Source organism: Bos javanicus, chromosome 3 (genome assembly GCF_032452875.1).
Source record: "Bos javanicus breed banteng chromosome 3, ARS-OSU_banteng_1.0, whole genome shotgun sequence".
Lineage (NCBI taxonomy): Eukaryota > Metazoa > Chordata > Mammalia > Artiodactyla > Bovidae > Bos > Bos javanicus.
In genome coordinates, this window is record NC_083870.1 from 27,637,488 (window position 1) to 27,658,666 (window position 21,179).

Genomic DNA, 21,179 nt, shown 5'->3' on the forward strand with positions numbered 1-21,179 from the left:
GTTGCTTTCTTGTCTTCCCTCCTCTGAATAGTGCTGTGCTGCCTTAACCTTCCTCACTGGCCTAGAATGCGATTATAAGAGAGATTTCTTAAATTGGTTACACACATTAGGAAGACTTTAGACCAAGAAGGATCTTTAGACACACAACCAGCCTCTGCTCGGAGCGACTTCTCGTTGGCTGTCACTGTCACGAGTTTGTCCGCCTCTGCGGCAGTTTCCTCCTGTGACCTGAGCTGCCCCTTTCCCCCACTAATGTCTGGTGACATTTCATGAAACAAGGGTTGAGAAACGTGCTGTAACCACAGACCACTCTAATGGAAGGGGCGGCGCATGGTAAACAAAAGCCCTTTCTCCTAAGCTTTCTGGAGCGTGGGTCATGTACCTCCCCGAGGAGGCTGTGACCTTCCGGTCCTCCTTGCTTTGGCCATCGGTGGATGAATGACTCTGCATTAGCCACACATGAATAATGTAGGACTGAGAATTGCAGGTGCCCAGGGAGGGCACAGCTCCCCAAAGAAAACAAACATTACTCACTCCACTGTTGCCGAGAAGCCTGCCACCTTAGAGAAACTGACTACCCTTAGAATGGGCTATGCCCCTGCCTCGTGTACCCACCCCCAACCCCACCTGGTCTCCTGGTGGGCTCCTATTCATCTTTCCTCCTCTCCTGGGAAGTCCTGCCTGACTTGTAGGAACAGGGCTGACCACTCTAGCCCTTCTGCCATCTCCTTCCTATTTTTGCTTCTGTTCCATAGGGTCGCAAAGAGTCAGACATGACTGAAGCAACTCAGCACGTGATGGATGTGTGGTGAGTTACCGGTTTACTTGTCTTTCTCCTATGATGCTGTGAGTCTCCTAAGTGCATAGTTATATCATCCCAAGTGCTTAACTGACAGTACCAGCACAAATTAAGTATCTGATGCATTATCTATATAATAGGAGTTTGTATACACTATTTCATAAATGTTATAGTCTTATAGGCATCTTCATATACACTATCTCAAAGTCATGACTTCAAGCATCAAGTTGTAAGTTGATGGACAAGTGGGGAACCACCTAGCTTGTCATCATTTCCTTGGAGCCACTGAATGAATGGCTTTCTTGTACGAGAAAAGATTTGGTGTATGAGACAGATTTGGGATTTGAGGGGTTTTCTTTTCTCCTAGCACCAATCTGACACATGGAACATTCTGGTTTCAGCTTAGCCCTACATCAATGAGAAAGAAAGCTAAGGAGAAATGTAAGTATGGCAGTGTACTGGAAACCTGGCTGAAAAAGCTGTCAAGGCAAAATCTGCCACTGAAACATCTACTTCCCAATGCCCGAGTGACTGAAGCAGTATGGCCCTGAACGCACTTTCCCTGGTCCACAGATACCCCTCTGAGAGAAGCACAAGGATCACACAGCCGTAAGAACAGTGCCATATATAATACACAGAACATCAACGAGCCAACAAGCCAGGCAGGGGCCTCAGCAGGACAGAGAGAAGCACTCAAGCCTCCCCCAACCCCACCTGGCTGCTGTGTCCCTTTCAAAAGGCACACTCACTCACTAGCCCAGAGGAGATCATTAGTCCAATGTAGCCTTCCCCAGAAAGGAAAATGAACCTATGGCTACTTGAGGACACAGCCTGCCTGACCATAAAGAAAAACTAAGACTAAAGCAGGTTCCATGGGCTGACTGGGTGGCCAAACAAGACTGGGCACATGTTACTGATTGAGCTCCTGTCACCCAAAGTCCTGCTTTGGTGAAACCAAGTCAGACATCGTATTAAAAAGCAGAGACATAACTCTGCTGACAAAGGTCCATAGAGTCAAAGCTATGTTTTTTCCAGTAATGTATGGTTGTGAGAGCTGGACCATAAAGAAGAGCACCAAGGAACTGAGGCTGTGAACTGTGGTGCTGGAGAAGACTCTTGAGAGTCCCTTGCACTGCAAGGAGATCAAACCAGTCAATTCTAAAGGGAATCAACCCTGAATATTCACTGGAAGGACTGATGCTGAAGCTCCAATACTTTGGCCATCTAACGCGAAGAGCTGACTCATTGGAAAAGACTGATGCTCATAAAGACTGAAGGCAGGAGGAGAAGGGGGCAAAGGATGAGATGATTGGATGGCATTGCTGACTCAATGGACATGAGTTTGAGCAAACTCTGGGAGATAGTGAAGGACAGGGAAGCCTGGTGTGGTGCAGTCCATGGGGTCACAAAGAGTTGGACACAACCTAGCAACTGAACAACAAAGAAGTCAGATTACCAGCACCACAGCCCCACCCAGACTGGCTCCTCACTTGTCAGTATTTCCAGGCTGTGGGGCTGAATCAGACAGTGGCTTCCCCTGCACCACTATAGCACATCCCCCAGGGCTCAGCTGAGAAAAATTCTGAACTGTTCTGGTAACAATTTTAACCAAACTTCAGCACTCCGCTGTCCTGTATATCCCACAAAAATATAATATTTATGGCTCTGTACACAGGAAAATCTCCCTTCAGTAGAAAGTCAGGTCCTCAGGGGCCTCCTGTGATTAGGGAGTGCTTGGACAGGGTAGTTCAGGAACAGTTTCATGGTGATTAACTAACTTGCTTCATTTCAATGTAGTTGTCACTCTGAATTACCACTTAATGGGTGAAGTGTGTAGCCGATAACAATCAGTAGTACAGGCGTAAGGAAGCAAGACATTAAAAAAAAATTAGCCCCTAAAGCAATTATTGCAGTGAATTTTTCCAATAGTTTTAACACTCTGTCTTTTGACCCCAGGGTATGGCTTGGGGAAAATATATTAATCTCCAGATAATAATCAGTCAATTTCAGTTCTTCAATATCTACAATGATATTAAAGATTCCAACCTTACTCTTTTTGGTGGCAAACATTAATTAAGCATGATAATTGTGTGTCTCCGTGATATTTGGTGCTTTCTGAATGAGTCAGAGCTCGGGGAATAATTTGAATACAGCAGACAGCAATTTGCTACATAAATTCACCCCAATGGCTATTAGCTCATTTTAAAGTAGTCAAGACTCCTAGATTAGAGGGGGGTTTTTTTGCATTAATACCAAGTTAATCACATCTACATAACCTTTTATTCACCCTTCCTCAAAATCCTCCATGAATAACTTCTGCAAAGCCTGACCTGAATGTAATAAGGGTAGGAGTCTTCAAGTGCGTGTTTATAAGACAATCTCCTTAAACTCGAGTTCTGCAGACTCTACCTTGGTATTTATTTTCAAGTATTTTATATGAAAAGACAAAAAGACTTTATACTTTTTCACATTTTGATTTACTTATTTATTTGGCTGAGCTATAGGTATCAGGTGAGGCACACGGGATGTTTATTCTTTGTTGCAGCATGCAGGATCTTTAGTTGCGGCATGTGGGGTCTAGTTCCCTGACCAGGGATTCAACCGCGGGGGACTGCATTGGAAGCCCAGAGTCTTAGCTACTGGACTTAGCCACCAGAGAAGTCCATCTACTTGCTTTTTAAACTCTCATTTTATACCAAATAATTTCAATATGTACTACATATTGTCTACAAACACAGATTGTATACCAAGGATATTTACCAACTTACTGGCAAAGTTTGGGTGCTGCTTTTAATATTATCACTTTGGAGTTTGGGAAGAATAACTGAAAAACTAGAGTAGTAATCAAAACTAAAGTAATGCTAAAGAGGGAAACTAAGATCCCACATGCCAAGCAGCAGTCAAGGAAAAAAAAAGTAATTTTAAGCCTTTATGTGGAGTGCTTGGCTGGGGTTGCACTCCGCCACTGTAACTGTGGATGAACCTCGCGTGAGTGCAGAGAGCAGCAGTTTCTAAAGGATACTGGCTGAAGAGCGGCTGCCACCACCATCCCTCCTGGCATCGCTGCCTCCTGATCATCATCTCATCATTCTGCCCCTGCTGCTGTTGCTCCGCTAACTCTCGTCATGCTGGTAGAGGAGGCAAGAACACTGGACACCACCCATACCACCTGCTCCTGTTCCAAAATTTGTAACACCACCTGACTAGGGCTGCGGTGCCCAAGGCAAAAGTGGAGCATGTGAACCCACAGGGAACTCACACACTCTGAGGGCTGGAGATGAGGGTGCATGGGGGACACTGTCTTTGGACCTCAAAATAAATGACTTCAGGGAAAACAGGAGATTCTGCACTAAAAATATACAGCAGACATGCCTCATCTTGGTACTGCGTGGACACATGCAAAGAGACGGGGTGACCCTATGAACACCAGGGCAGCAGGCACTGAGTTCTGAGCATGCGGGTGAATGGCAGAGCGGCACAGGAGTTGTTGCTCATTTTATTTGATTCTTCATGATTTTTTGTTAGATCAGGACACCTGTAAGTTTACTGGGGCTTGACAATTATGAAAGCTGAATGGAATCATTACTACTTCTGTAGTACTTGTGTGATGTTTGTATGGGACCACTCGCCAGGCTCCTCATGAACTAGATATAAATATCTTGATAGCCACATCACTTTAGAGAAGACCAGACCATGGCAGATTCCTAAGTGGGCTGACTCCCTGCCTCTGTCACATGCCACTGGAGAAAGACCACAGAAATCAGTGGCCACACACCTCCACTCACCACTGTGACACTAAGTCGTCCTGCTACTCTGAACCTGTGCACTCTTATATTTTTAATTTGCCAGCCACAATACAAACATTACAATTGTTTGCTCTCTCCCCTAGAATTTACTCTGTCAGAGGCAGCTGGGGGAGATGAGAATCTACTTTGCTTTCAGTCCAACCCGTGTGCACCATGTGCGGTCCCCCACGGTCCCCCCGCGAGTCTTCTCTCTCAGCGCCCCACACACCACACTCCCGCCCCTCCTCCCAGACACAGCCAAGCACTTGCCCTGCTCACCACTGCCTGTGGCACTGGCAGGGCTGGCTGGTGGCGGCTGAGCACTGGGCCCTGGACTCTGCTTCCCTACAATGCAACAGCACAGCACCCAGCTCTTTCCAATATTGAGATGTCAACTGAGATGCCATTCAAAAACGAAAGGCTTCTGTTTTGTAAGGAAAAAAAAAAAGGAGTCTGAAGATCACTGGTACAATGGGAAGAATATGGGCTGGCTCACTGAGTCCCCAGATGAGTGGCTTATTAAAAAGGGCTAATTTAAAAAACTGTCTTCATGTCAGTTGTTGAATCCACAGGGTGGGGCTGTTGGCAGGAGTAAACAAGCAGCACACAGGGAAGGCTCCTGGGAGAGAGCCTCTCCCACGACACGGCCCTGGAAGGTAGTCAGGGTTATCTGCCTCTTGACTCCCCTCTACCTACTAAACCCTGTAAGACGCGTCATCTCACCCACAAACTCCCTGCGAAGTATGAACAGTCTTGCTGCAGCTGAGGAGCCTTGGGGACAGTGGACTTCTGTCTCACTGTGCGGCCAGAGACGCCACCTGTGCTCCATCACCACGGCGGGCAGGCCACAGCCACCCTTGGAAGCATCACAAACTCACACAGGCTGGGAGCATAGGTTGAGCATCTGAGATGCTCTCAGAGAATTCCTCCTAAACCATGACCCCACCGTCTCCACGGAACATCCCCTGGGAATCACACAGAGAGGTATATTCATACCAACAAGCTATGCAGCTGGCTAGATCTCTGCCTCCCCCCCTCCCCCAATAGTTCTGGAACACCAGGTGGAGACTGAAGGTCACTTTCTGCACAGGGGATGTTTGTGCCTTGAGACACATTTCTGAGGTAGAGAACTGTTCTGACCTTCTGACAGCTTGGCAACAGCATGGGCACAAATATATGCTTCGGTTGGGAAGATCCCCTGGAGAAGGAAATGGCAACCCACTCCAGTACTCTTGCCTGGAAAATTCCGTGGACTGAGGAGCCTGGCAGGCTACTGTCTATGGGGTCGCAAAGAGTCAGACACGATTGAGCAACTTTACTTCACTTCACTTCATACCATGGGGGAAAGTATTGTGTATCTATAAATCTACAATGATATACGTATAAGCAGGATGGATAATGATATATGCTAGTATGTACATCTCCGTGGAGTTACATAGGTGGGAATGGGAAAGAGGGCAGGTGAGTAACCAGGGAGAGGGAGAGAAGGCAGGGAAGAAAGAATGAAAAAGGGAAAGACACGTGGAGTTACACACAGAAAGACACAGAGACATCAGAGAAAGAGACTGAAAGACAAGTTAGAGACAGCCAGTGAGACAGAGACACAGACAAAGGCAGAGATGAAGAAATGGTATAAATACAGAGAGACAGAAACTGGGATGGGAAAGGTGGGGATAGACAGGGGCTCAGAAAGACAAAATGACAGAGACAGAGGGATACAGGGAACAGGAGAGAGAAAAGGAGAAGGGAGGGAAGGAAAGCAGGAAGCAGAGAGAGTTACAGTATGACAAAGACAGATGGCAGGAGAGAGAACGACTCACAGACACAAGCGGTGATAAGAGGGACCTGAGGCTACTATCACGGGAAGGTAAGGTAAAGGGCCATCTCAGTCAGCTCTTTATCTCCTCTTTCTCCAAGCTGCTCTAAAGACCTTCAGCACTTTGCTAGGGAAGATATTTAATTCCATTTCTCCTGCATCTACCAACTTTCTGTCTTGGGAATAGTAGCCCTCTGGGGTCCCTTCCCTTCTTATTCAGTCTCTAGTCAAGTTGTGCTATAGGTGAGCTTCCCAAGAGCCAAGGTGCCAGCACAGGAGGCCAGCTGTTGACTAAGTGCCCACTGCTGCTGTCTTAGAGGATACGGTCTAACAGTACTCTCCTTCTTCATATCAAGGCTTCCTCTGGCATCAGGCATGCAGTAGTTGCTCAATGACATTTGCTAAGAATGGTGTCCCTCAAGTGATATCTAAAAGGACTCCTAATTACAGGTTTCCTAGGTATTAATTTAATTTAATTCCACTGAAATTTGTTGCATGTCTACGATGCTGAAGCATGGCGTCACTGTGTCATCTAATTTACTTTAAAGTATTAAGCACATTCAGCGGGATGTTATGCATCAGTACTACTTAGGTCAAACTTTCACCCTGGTACCACGAGCATTCTCATCAAGGTTGCATTGTCCAGTGCTGGTCAGCTGGCCTTCTCTTCAGAAAGCCCATTCTCCATCATTGTCTCTATCAACAAAGGGTGCTTTGCTTATTCTTGATTAAAATAGTGGCCTGTTGACTAGCAATGATGAGTATAAAAAATGGGCCATCCCTAGTGAAATTAGACAGTGAAGATACACAGATTAGCTCAACATATTTGAAAGATACTCACTAACTTTCCATGAATTTTTCAGATAACCCAGTATGTTTTGTACTCTATAGAGGTGATGCCTAGGTTAAAACCCCTGCTTGGTCCTGAGCCAATATGAGCTCTGGAAAGTTCTCTGTGTTTGAAGCTGTGGGAAGGTGGGTATCTGCACCCTGACTACGGAAAATTGGGGTTTGCCTGTAGTGACCTGCCATGTAAGCAAAGTACAGAACACCTATAAAACCAGAGTTGAGACTTTTAAAGCCTGAAAGAAAGATTATTTTGAACTTCTCTGAGAATAAGAATTGAGTTAATAAGTTAATAAGTACATTTATACTTGTGGTGGAATGTGGTTTGAGATCTACTTTCACTATAATGTGGTTAATGGACTTGTTGGAGAGCAGACTTATGGCTTTCACCCTTTGCAAAATCCTATGGGGGCAATAAATAGAACCAGAGCTTTTTGGAGAAACACCTAGTCCCACAGTTAGAGTAGGAAGATGCAAGATAAACCCAGACTATCTTGTTATGCCAAAAAATTTTAAAGTGCTCATAAAAGAAAAAAAGTGGGCACATCAAAAGACACAAAATTTTCAGCTCCAGGAAGATGGAGTAAACATAAAGTGATTTTGTAATTTATAGGAAAATATATATATTTGGTCATTCAGATGACCAAATGCAGATATATCTGTCACATATATTCGGTCTTCATTCATAGTTCCTGGTTCACAGCTCCCAACCCCTTGGAATTCCTGAGCTTAGCATAAGAGTACCTCAGATATGCACATGACACCACCCTTATGGCAGAAAGTGAAGAGGAACTCAAAAGCCTCTTGATGAAGGTGAAAGAGGAGAGTGAAAAAGTTGCCTTAAAACTCAACATTCAGAAAACGAAGATCATGGTATCTGGTCCCATCACTTCATGGGAAATAGATGGGGAAACAGTGGAAACAGTGTCAGACTTTATATTTTTGGGCTCCAAAATCACTGCAGATGGTGACTGCAGCCACAAAATTAAAAGACGCTTACTCCTTGGAAGAAAAGTTATAACCAACCTAGATAGCATATTGAAAAGCAGAGACATTACTTTGCCAACAAAGGTCCGTCTAGTCAAGGCTATGGTTTTTCCAGTGGTCATGTATGGATGTGAGAGTTGGACTGTGAAGAAAGCTGAGAGCCGAAGAATTGATGCTTTTAAACTGTGGTGTTGGAGAAGACTCTTGAGAGTCCAAGTGACTGCAAGGATATCCAACCCGTCCATTCTGAAGGAGATCAGCCCTGGGATTTCTTTGGAAGGAATGATGCTAAAGCTGAAACTCCAGTACTTTGGCCACCTCATGTGAAGAGTTGACTCATTGGAAAAGACTCTGATGCTGGGAGGGATTGGGGGCAGGAGGAAAAGGAGACAACAGAGGATGAGATGCCTGGATGGCATCACTGACTCGATGGACGTGAGTCTGAGTGAACTCCGGGAGTTGGTGATGGACAGGGAGGCCTGGCGTGCTGCGATTCATGGGGTCGCAAAGAGTCGGACTGAGCGACTGAACTGAACTGAATGGAGTAATTGTCTCTTGTCCTTTGTTCCTGAAAAATGCTTCAGGGAAGGTGACTTTTGGGTCCCACCCTGGAGGAGGAAATGGCAACCCACTCCAGTATTCTTGCCTTGGAGATCCCATGGACAGAGGAACCTGGCAGGCTACAGTCCATCGGGTTGCAAAGAGTTGTCCACTTACATGGACATATGAGTGACTAATGCACACAAAAGGGTGGAGGCTGGTTGCTGAGAGAACAAACCCTGTGATTAGAGGGTTAGATCTTTTAGTCTCAACCCCCATCCCTCCCCCTAAACTCCAGGGACAGGAGAGGGGATGAAATTTAAATTAATCACCAATAGCCAATGATTTAATTGATCATGGTAATGAAGCCTCCAAAAATCCAAACTAAACTAGAAGATACAATGAATGGATTCAACAGCAGACTAGAGGAATAGAGGAGATAGAAGAAAGAATCAGTAAACTTGAAAACAGACAGAACAATAGGAAACACCCAATCTGAAAACAAAACAGACTAAAAAAATGAACAAAAATTCAGGAATCTCTAGGGCTAAGACAAAAGAATTAATATTTCTGTCATTGGAGTTCTAGAAGGAAAGGAGAAAGAAGGAAATATTAAAAAAAAGGAAAGAAAGAAAAAGTACATGAATAAATAACAGCAGAAAATGTTCCAAGCTGTCAAGAGATAAAAATCTAAAGATCCAAGAAGCTCAGTAAATCCCAAGTAAGGTAAGTCTGAAGAAATCAATGTCAGGAAACATCACAGTCTAACTTCTACATATTGACTTTCGTGGTGGCTCAGTTGGTAAGGCTCCAAAAATAAACAACCTTAAAAGTATCAAGAGATACTTGCCAACAAAGGTCCATCTAGTCAAGACTACTTTTCCAGTAGTCATGTATGGATGTGAGAGTTGGACTATAAAGAAGGCTGAGTGCTGAAGAATTGATGCTTTTGACCTGTGATGTCGGAGAAGACTCTTGAGAGTCCCTTGGACTGCAAAGAGATCCAACCGGTCCATCCTAAAGGAGATCAGTCCTTGGTGTTCATTGGAAGGACTGATGTTGAAGCTGAAACTCCAATACTTCAGCCACCTGATGCAAAGAGTTGACTCATTTGAAAAGACCCTGATGCTGGGAAAGATTGAGGGCAGGCGGAGAAGGGGATGATAGGGGATGAGATGGTTGGATGGCATCACCGACTCAATGGACATGAGTTTCTGTAAACTCTGGGAGTTGGTGATGGACAGGGAGGCCTGGTGTGCTGTGGTCCATGGAGTTGCAGAGTCAGACATGACTGAACGACTGAACTGAACTGAATACAGGAGGGAGAAAAGACAATTCAAATAATACCATATTTTCCATCACAAACCATAAAGGCTAGAAGGAAGTGGCACAGGAAATTTTAAATGCCAAAGAAAAAGATTCTAAACCAAGAGTTTTCTAACCAGTGAAAATAAGAGATGAAGAAGAAATCAAGATAGTCTTGGATAAGAGTAGCATGGAAACATATACAGTAACATACATAAAATAGCCAGTAGGAATTTGCTATATGACTCAGAGAACTCAAACCAGGGGTCTGTGACAACACAGAAGGGTAGGATTGGGTGGGAGGGGGGAAGGAGGTTCAAGAGGGGGGTACATATGTATACCCATCGCTGACTCATGCTGATGTGTGGCAGAAACCAACACAATATTGTAAAGCAATTATCCTTCAATTAAAAATAATTTTTTTAAAAGATAGTATTGGATAAAGAAAAAAAAATCTGTCACCATCAGAACTACACTAAAACAACAGCTAATGGAAATTTTCTAGAAAGTAAAAAAAACACAAAAGAAGGGATTCTGAAACATCAGGAAGAAAGAAAAATGTAACAAAAAATGAGAATAAATATAATAGATTTTTCTTTTCATCATGAGTTTTCTAAATTATGTTTAATGGTTGAAGCAAAAATTATAACACTATAATATGGTTCTACAAGTATATAGAAAAACATTTAAGACAATTATAAACGTGAGGGCAAAGGGATATAAGATGAGGTAAAGTTTCTGTTTGTCACTCATACTGGTGATCTGACATTAGTAGACTGTGGTAAGTTATATATATATATGTGTGTGTGTGTGTGTGTGTGTGTGTATCCGTCCGACACAACTGAGCGACTGAACTGAACTGATATATACACACATACACACACACACATACACACACACACTATAATGTAAACAGCAATCACTAAAATCGCTGGCCAAAGAGATACAGTCAAAAACACTATAGATAAGTCACCAGAATTCTAAAAAATGTTCACGTAATCTACCAGAAGGCAAGGAAAATAAAAGAGAAAAATAAAAACTCAGAGAACAAAATAATAATAAAGTGAAAGAGGTAAGCCCTAACATACAAAGAATTGCATTAAATGTAAATTATTTAAATACACAAATAAAGACAGAGATTGACAGTCTGGATTTTAAAACTTGATCCAGTTATATGTTATCTATAAGAAACTAATTTTATATATCACAATATAGGCAAACTGAAAGTAAAAGGAGGAAAAAATATATATCATACCAAAATTAATCAAAGAAAGCAGGAGTGGCTATAATAATATCAAATAAACCACATTTCAGACCAAGAAAATGATCAGGGAAATTATAAAATGATAAAAAGGTTAATCTTTCAGGTCAGGATTCAAGAAGACATAGCAATCATAAATCCACATACATACAACAAACAACAGAACTATAAAATACATGAGGCAAAAGCCGAGAGTAGTGAAAGGAGAACTTGGCACGTCCATAATTATAAGTGAAGACATAAACACTCCTCTCTTGACAGTTTATAGAGAAACAAAACAGAAAATCAGCGGGGATATACAAGAACTCAACAATACCATCAGCCAACAGGATCTCAATAACATTTATAAAGTACTCCATCCCAAAGCAGCAGAATATACATTTGGTTCATGTGCTAATAGAACATACACCCAAGAGAGACCAAATCCCAGGCCATAAAAGAAACCTCAACAAATTTAAAAGAATTGAAATTATCCAGAGAGTGTCCTCTGACTATAAAAGAATCAAACTAGAAATCAAAAAAAGAAAGCTAACAAAAAAATCTCCAAACATTTAGGAAACTAAGGAGCATACTTCTAAATAACATTGGGTCAAACCTCAAGGAGAAAAAAAACCACATTGATCTAAATGAAAATGAAAATGAAAATACAATATCAAAATTTGTGGGGCATAGCTAAAGCAGTCCTGAGAGGGAAATTTCCATTACTAATTGCCTTTTTTGCAAAGAGAAAGACTCTCATCAACAGACTACCACCTCTAGAACTGAAAAAAGAAAAAAGAGAAAGAAACTCAAAGCAAACACAAGAACATAAATCAATAAAAGTGAAAACAGAAAAAAATATCTATAAAACAAAATGTTAGTTCTTTAAAAAGATCAATAAAATTGACAAAATCCCATCATGACAAGTAATTAAGAAAGGACAGAAATCACCAATACTGATATTTTGTTACCAATACTATAACAAAAGAGGATATCATTTCAGACTCTGCAGACATCAAAAGGATAATAAAGTAATACAATGAATAGCTCTGTATACATAAATTTGAAAACTTAGATGAAATGAATCCATTTTGTGAAAATCACAGACTGCCCCAACTCACAATACGATGCAGATTATTTAATTAGTCTTACATCTTTTGAGGAAACTGAATTCGTAATTTTAAAACTCCCCAAAAAGAAAACTAAAGACTCAGATAATTTCACTGAAGAATTCTTCCAAATGCTTTAAGGACTTAACACCAATTCTACACACTCCCTTCCAGAAAACAAAAAAAGAGAGAACGTGTTTCAATTCATTTTATGAAGCTTGTTATCATCCTGATACCAACACCAGACAAAGACAGTACAAAACAAAAAGCTAGAGACCAATCTCCCTAATGAATACAGAAGCAGAAATCCTTAACAAATTACTAGCAGTTAAAATTCAGCAATACACAAAAAGAAGTATCTACCACGCAGAGATATAAGGCTAGTTCAGTATTTGAAAATCAAACAGTGCAACCCACCACATTACGAGGTGAAGAAGGAAAACCACATACATGATCACCGCAACTTATGTAGAAAATTACAAAGCGGTATATTTGACAAAATTCAATACGTGCTCACGATAAAAAATAATATTGGAATGAAGGGGTTTCCTCAACATAATAAAAAATACCTACAAACACCAATGGCTAACATTAAACTTAATGGTAAAAGACTACAGCCTCCCCATAAGACTGGGAATAATGCATGGATGCCATATATACAACAGTGCTAGAAATTCTGGCGGAGCAATAAAGCAACAAAACAAAACACAAAAGCCATGCGGTCTGCAAAGGGAAAAATAAAACTGTCCTTATTTTTTATAAAATTATCTAGAAATCTCCAAAGAATCTTCAAAATATTCCTAGAATTAATGAGTTCATAACTACATAGATTAAACATACAAAAATCAACCGTATTTCTACAAACCAGCAATGAACATACGAACACCAAAATTTCAAATACAATACCACTTACAATCGCTCAACAACAACAACAAAAAAAGAAGCATTTAGGATAAATCTAACAAAACGTGTACAGGATTTATAAGCTAAGTCTATGAAACACTAAAATCAAAGAATCCCTAAATAATACATACAGTGTTCATGTACTGGAAGTTTTAACAGAGTGAAGATGCCATTTCTCCTCAAACTGATATACAGGTTTAATGCAGCTCCTATCAAAATTGCAAGATTTTCTGCAGATACAGAAAAAAAGTTATCCTACAATTTACATGGAAAGCCAAAGGAACTAAAATAGCTAAAGCAATCTTTGAAAAAGAATAAAGTGAGAGAAACCAATCTATCTGCATAAAAGACTTATCATATAACTAAAGTAATATAACTAAACCTAGATGAGTCTTCGGAGAAGTAAGCTGAGTGAAAAACAGCCAATCCTAAAAGGCTACCTGCATGATTGCATTTTTATAATATTCCTGAAATGAGAATATTAAAGTATAAGAGAACAGATCAGTGGTTACCAGGGAAACTGGATAGCGTTTGGGGAGGGCGGAAAGTGGGTATGTCTATATATAAATATACATGGCAACAGACCCTTGTGGTGATAGACATGCTCTGTGTCTTAGCCATATCAACATCATTATCCTGGTTGTGATATTATATTATGATTTTAAAAGATGCTACCATTGGGAAAAACTGGGTAAAGCGTTCATGGAATTTCTCCGTATTATTTACTGCAACTTCATGTAAATCTACAATTATCTCAAAACAAAAATTTTAATTACTAAAGAGCCACCTCAAAGAGGTTCCTACTGGTAAACTGGGAATAATTTGAGCAGCAAAATAACTAAAAAGTGAAAGTGAAGTCGCTCAGTCGTGTCCGACTCTTTGAGACCCCATGGACAGTAGCCTGCATCAGGCTCCTCCGTCCATGGGATTTTCTAGGCAAGAGTACTGGAGTGGGTTGCCATTTCCTTCTCCAGGGAATCTTCCCGACCCAGGGATTGAACCCAGGTCTCCCGCGTTGTAGACAGACGCTTTACTATCTGAGCCACCAGGGGAAGTGCTGAAGGCTATAATAAATTATAAATAGTTGAAAAGACTTCATGGGGTTGCAAAGAGTTAGACACGACTGAGTGACTAAGACTTTCACTTTCTTTCAGGAAGCCATTAGTGCACACTAATGACAGAGAGAGAAATGGAGATGGACAAGGAAGAAGAAAACGGCTCTTATTTACAGTAGAATCCAAAAAGATGAAAAACAAAAAACAAACCCAAGCTCCTAGATACAGAGAAGAGACTGGTGGTTGCCAGAGGTGGGAGGGGAGGGGAAACATGAAATGAGAGAAGGGGTCAAAAGGTATAAACTTCTGATTATAAAATAACTAAGTCACAATGATGTTACAGATAGCATGGTGATCACAGTTAATACCCTATTGTGCATTTGAAAGTTCCAAAGAGAACAGATCTTAAAAGTTCTCATCACAAGAAAAAAAATTTTTTCTGCAACCATGTATGGTAAGGAATGTTAACTAGATTTATGGTGATCTTCTCACAATAATAGAAATAGTGAATCATTATGTCGTACACCTGAAATTAATATAATGTTAAATGTCAACTGTACCTCAATAAAAAAAAAAAAAAAAACCCAACTGGCAAAGATGGAAGAAGCACTAGAGTTAAGAATTTATCATTTTGTAACCATCATAGTCTAGCTTGGCTTATGAAGCTAGATCAATAGATGCTAAACTGGAGGGAGGGGGTTCTGATAGAGAATAGCAAATTAGCGTAATCTTAGTGACTCAACTCCCCATAGATTCCTTACTTCTTGAAATGAAAAAAAAAAACAAAAAACCCCAAAAAACAGTAACTGTACAGGGGAGAAATCAGGTAATATCTGGCATGGATGGTCAAACTTCACATCACCCCAAAAGGGCAGATGAATACTGTGTATCTCTATATGTGATCCCCTGTGGACACAACATTACTTATGTGTTTTTCTAACTGTGGATGAACACCCTGAATGAGGAATCATCAGAAAGTTTGAAAATGAAGAACACCCTAACTACTTAACAGGGAGGTATCATGTATTCTTCAAAAGTATCGATATCATAAAAATGAAAGGGCTGAAGATACTGAACAGCTATGACAACTAAATGCAGTATGTGATCCTAAACTGAACTCAATGGAAGAGGGGAAATCAGCACTATCAAGGATATCACTGGCTCAAGTGGGAAAACTGGGCACGGAGAGCAGATTTGATAAAACATCAGCATTTCTTGAAGTTGGTAAGTGTACTATGGCTTTCGAAGAGAATGTCCTTATTTTTAGGAAATACACACTGAAGTTGTCCTTGTTTAGTTGCTAAGTTATATCCAATATCCGACTCCTTTACGACCCCATGGACTGCAGCCCACCAGGCTCCTCTGTCCACAGGATTTTCCAGGTAAGAATACTGGAGGGGGTTGTTATTTCCTTCTCCAGGGATTGAACCTGTGTCTCCTGCACTGGCTGGCAGATTCTTTACCACTGAGCCACCTGGGAAGCCCACATACTGAAGCATTTGGTTGTAAAAAAACACCAATACTTATAGCTTTCAAGTGGCTTTTAAAAATTAAGAAAAACAGGTAGTACCAATGAGGTAAAATGCTAACAACAGATGAAACTAAAGGATATAAGGGTAATCTTTAAACTATTCTTGAAATTTCTGTCAGTTTGAAATTATTTCCAAATAAAATAATTTTAAAGTCCTTCAGCTCTTGTTAACCAATCAAAAAGAAGGAAGATGTGGATACTAATTTAGATTGGATCAGTCAGTTTAGTCGCTCAGTCGTGTCTCGCTCTTTGTGACCCCATGGACTGCAGCATGCCAGGCTTCCCTGTCCATCACCAACTCCCGGAGCTTGCTCAAACCCATGTCCATCGAATCGGTGATGCCATCCAACCATCTCATCCTCTGTCATCCCCTTCTCCTCCCACCTTCAATCTTGCCCAGCATCAGGGTCTTTTCAGATGAGTCAGTTCGTAGCATCAGGTGGCCAAAGTATTGGATTTTCAGCTTCAGTATCAGTCCTTCCAATGAACACCCAGGACTGAGCTCCTTTAGGATGGACTGGTTGGATCTCCTTGCAGTCCAAGGGACTCTCAAGAGTCTTCTCCAACACCACAGTTCAGAAGCATCAATTCTTCAGTGTTCAGCTTTCTTTATAGTCCAACTCTCACATCCATACTGGAAAAACCATAGCTTTGACTAGATGGACTTTTGTTGGTAAAGTAATGTCTCTGCTTTTAAATATGCTATCTAGGTTGGTGATAACTTTTCTTCCAAGGAGCAAGCGTCTTTTAATTTCATGGCTGCAGTCACCATCTGCAGTGATATAAATTGGATAGGCCCCTAAAAAGTACAATATTAAGAGCATAGGCTTCTGGGTTAAGAGAAATTTGGGTTGAAATCCTAGCTCTGCCCTTATTAGCTGACCTCAAGATGTCTCAATTTCTTCATCTATAAAATGGGGGAAATAATGCTTACTTCATAACTTATCTTGAGAGTTAAACGAAACAAGGGCTGTAAAATATTACAATGCCTGACTCACTGTTGTCACTAAGTAGCACAAGGCTACTTATTATTGTTATAGGTGAGTAGTGGTGATACGCGTGGTGAGGGTAGTTATTGTGGTGATGGCGAGGAAGCCATGGAGACACAAAGATGACCAAAATAAGGTTTCTGAGCTCAAAGGATTTAAAAATATAGAGTTGAACCATAAACTACAGTGTGTCATGTGAGTGCAAACAAAATGTTACTGGAGCAGAAACAAAAGTGTATTTACTTCTGGGCAGCTGGTCAGAAAAGACTTACCAGGGAAGGCGATGGTCATGTGAGTGGGAGAGGGTAAGTCAAGATGTCACCGGGCAGAGGAGTGGGTGAATGGTGGGGCTGTCCTAACTGAGGTAAGAGGTGCAGTCTGAGAGCTTGTGGCATGTATGTGAAGCAGGGGAGGCGGAGGGAAATACAGAACGTGGCTGGAAAGTATACCAGCACCAAGCTGGGGAGGGTAAGGGCCCTGAATGTAACATATAGGGTTTCACTGTGTGTGATGGGAGAACCACTGGAGGTTTTTGGGTAAGGGGTGCTGGACTGTTGTCATGAAAACCCCACTGGGCCAGGGTGTCAGCAGGCAAATGGATAGCTTGTGGGGACCAGGCAAAGGACACTGAGGATTTCTACTTTTTAACAACCAGCTGTGTCCGGGCCCTGCGGCTCTTATTCCAGAGTTTCTCTGCACCAGACTGTGGGCTCAGTCACTCAGTCATGTCCGACTCTTTGCGCTTCATGGACTGTAGCTCACCAGGCTCCTCTCTCCATATCTCTTGCATCTCCTGCATTGGCTGGGTGATTCTTTACCACTTAGCGCCACCAGAGGAGCCCTCACCCATCTATGTAGACTCAGCTTATTTACCTCAGGCTGGCCCAGAAGGCGCTTTCCTTATCAGAACCTTCTGGCTACCAAAATCCCCTTGAAGATAAGGCTTCCTGCCCACACTGGGTGGTACCATATGCATTTGATGTTGTACAGTCAAGGAGCCCCCAGGCGGTCCACATGCAGGACTATACTTAAGCATGAACTGTGGATGTTAAAGGTGAGTCATTACATTTCTCTCTTTACTCTGTTGATTTTTGTGGATATAAGAAAAAGACATGAAAGTTTTAATTCATTTTTTTTAAAGGACACACTAGTCAAAATGGGGTTCTTCTAGAGTTCGTGTGTGCGTGTTCAGTCGCTTCAGTCATATCCTACTCTTTGTGACCCTATGGACTGTAGCCTGCCAGGCTCCTCTGTCCATGGGGATTCTCCAGGCAAGCATACTGGGATGGGTTGCCATGCCCTCCTCCAGGGGATCAAACCCACATCTCTTATGTCTCCTGCATTGGCAGGTGGGCTCTTTACCACCAGTAAGTGCCACCTGGGAGGCCCCTTCTGTTCATGTCTTACTTAATCTAACCAGTTTGGTTAGGACTCACGCTTTTCCCATTTGTAGTAAGAAGGAAGAAGAAAGTGTTTTCCAAGGATGTTCTTTAACTCTCAAATTTACTAGAAAGCGATCTGAAGATGGGCTGAAATTTAAATCAACCAGACCACACGGTGGCTCCCGGTGGGTCACTCAGTGGTCCCGAGGGCCCGCCCACCTCCCGCAGTTACCTCAGAGGCGATGGAGGTGAAGCTGCTACTGAAGTGCACATGCTTGTGCATCTCGCTGCCGTTGGCCGTCAGGAGCCAGGCCCCGAGGGCCTGGTCTTCGCCAGCCGACTGGTTGCTGTGGCTCTGGTTGGGCAGGAGCTCGGCCAGGTCCCAGTGGTACGACGGTGTGGCCCCGACCAGCGCAATGAGGATGGCTTCCGTGGCCACGTAGAGCTGAAAGAGGAAACACACAGAGCCATCTAGGCTGGAAATGCAATTAGCAAGCTTACAAACCTTCAATGAGCAGTCTTGCTTTTGTGTCTGTGCTGCTGCTATGCTGCTGCTACATCGCGTCAGTCGTGTCCGACTCTGTGCGACAGGAGCTACAGAAATGAGACACTTCAGAAACAAAGGAGAAAATGGAAGGAAGCTTCCTGATCTACTACAAACGGAACCATCAGCTATCGCATCTGTAAAGCACCCTGTAGTTCCTTCAAGGGTTTTTTCTGCATTTGAGACACATCAGATTTGAGGACACAGCATAGAATGGTTCCACACTCGCAGGGAGTAGGGGAGGAGGGATATTACCTGCCCTGACTTAGACTAACATTCTAGTTATTTTCTCCTCAACACCACACATTAGTTCAGATAAGCAGTTACCAGGGCACAGGAGTGTCCTGGTCTTGGACTCATGATCTAAACAAGAAAACATGTTGTGGCATAGTTAATGTTTCCAAAAACAGTATGTGTGTGTACATATACATAAATCAACAAGACCACACAGTGACTCCAGGCAGATTGTATATACATATATATGAGAGTTAACTCAGGCAGGTTGATAAGAAGTCCAAGCCTAAGGCCCTTTAAGGAGGACATAAACATTAGACAAGTAGGCCTCATGGGCAGCCGTGTCTCTTGTTCAAGGACATGCCTTTTTTTGAACTTTGGATGTACGCTATGGGAGAAGTGAAGTGAAGTCGCTCAGTCGTGTCCGACTCTTTGCAACCCCATGGACTGTAGCCTACCAGGCTTCTCAGTCCATGGCATTTTCTAGGCAAGAGTACTGGAGTGGGGTGCCATTTCCTTCTCCAGGGGATCTTCCCAACCCAGGGATCGAACCCGGGTATCCCACATTGTAGGCAGACGCTTTGCCCTCTGAGCCACCAGGGAAGCCCACGCTATGGGAGAAGGTCTGGGCAACATTTTCACAGCCTTGAGGTATTTTCTTTTCTATTCTCAGCAGCTAGCAGAAAAGTATAGAAGGCTCTGCTTAAACTAGCGAGGCGGGTGCTCTCCTGCCCACTTCCAGTGCCTCTATCCCTGTTACTTTAATAAAATCTACACAAAGCTCTGAGTGATTGAGACTGCCTTTGGTCCCAGAGTTAAATCTTGTCCTTGGGAGACCACGAATCCGGCAGCACTGATCACCATAAGCTGTTGTCTATGTGTGTGTATATACACACATACACACACGTGGGGGAGGAAGGACGCATGCTCTGTTAAAGCAGGGAAGCATTATATGCACTCGAGTAGGTACTAAGGTATCCTATACAACCTGCAAGATGTGAACAACTCAAAATCCTAGGTGCTCACCCAGGCTTTTAGCTGTAATTGTTGTTTAATCTAAACGGAACTTCCCTCTAAAGAAAAAATATCTCATTCATTCAATCAGTGATTATTTATTGAGCATATATGACATTTGTCACTGAATGTTTTGGGCTTTATGGCTATTCACAAAGCCATACTGGGTTTGTAAGCTGTTGAGCCCTGTGCAACCTTTTTATGCTATAGATCCATTTTAATTTTTTTTTTCCATTTAACAACTTTTTATTTTATATTGGAGTATAACTGATTAACAGTGTTGTAATAGTTTCAGGTGGACAGGGATGGGACTTAGTCACACACATTCATCTATCCATTCTCCCCGAAACTTCCCCCCTATCCAGGAGGCCACATAACATGGAGCAGAGTTCCTGTGCCCCATAGTAGGACCTTGTCAGTTACCCATTTTAAATATAACAGCGTGTACATGTCCATCCTGAAGTCCCTAACTATTCCTTCCCCCAATCCTTCCCCCCGCCACCGTAAGTTCATTCTCTCTGTTTCTGTTTTGTAAATAAGCTCATTTGTATCATTTCTTTTCAGATTCTGCTTATAAAGATTGTCTTATATTTCTCCTTCTCTACCTGACTTACTATAGATCCATTTTATGTTACTCTTGTGATGATTGTTTCAAGTTTAAATTTTATTAGGAAAATACAGGAAGTTTGTTCCATTGTGAAACAATCTTACTCTAAGAAATTAACAGTACTTATAAAAAATTTAAGCTAAAAAATTATCACTATTAACTTAGAACTTAAAGTCTAAAAATACCTTTAAACAGATTAAGTGTTTAAAAAACACAAAGTATATGATTTCTGTATAGTACCTAGTAACACCTAACTGGATGGATGAGTTGACTGAGGCATAAAAAGGTGGAGAGACTTGCTCACAGATTTATCTCCACTGCCAGGGAACTCCCAGCTCCTTCCACACCATTCTGGAGGGGCATATTCAGCTGTTAAGTGGATAAGCTGAAGCGCCAAAGGCAGAGTAATTTATCACAAGTAGATGATGAAATTACTGTCAAGGAAAGAGAAAAGAAATCATGACATTGTGTATGTCATAACAGAAAGCTAAAA

At 42.1% G+C, this 21,179-nt stretch overlaps 1 protein-coding gene across 5 annotated transcripts in view; it reads right to left on the reverse strand.

Moving 5' to 3' along the window:
• The window catches only part of SLC22A15 (solute carrier family 22 member 15), a 105,470-nt gene that overhangs the window by 67,857 nt on the left and 16,434 nt on the right, over positions 1-21,179 (reverse strand). For all 5 annotated transcript variants that reach the window (XR_009735047.1, XM_061410153.1, XM_061410169.1 and 2 more), the window contains exon 2: positions 18,520-18,732. Coding sequence is in view for 4 of the 5 variants with exons in the window: in XM_061410153.1 (XP_061266137.1) it covers positions 18,520-18,732 (213 nt within the window). In the remaining variant the exon portion in view is untranslated. The remainder of the gene's footprint in view (positions 1-18,519; positions 18,733-21,179) is intronic.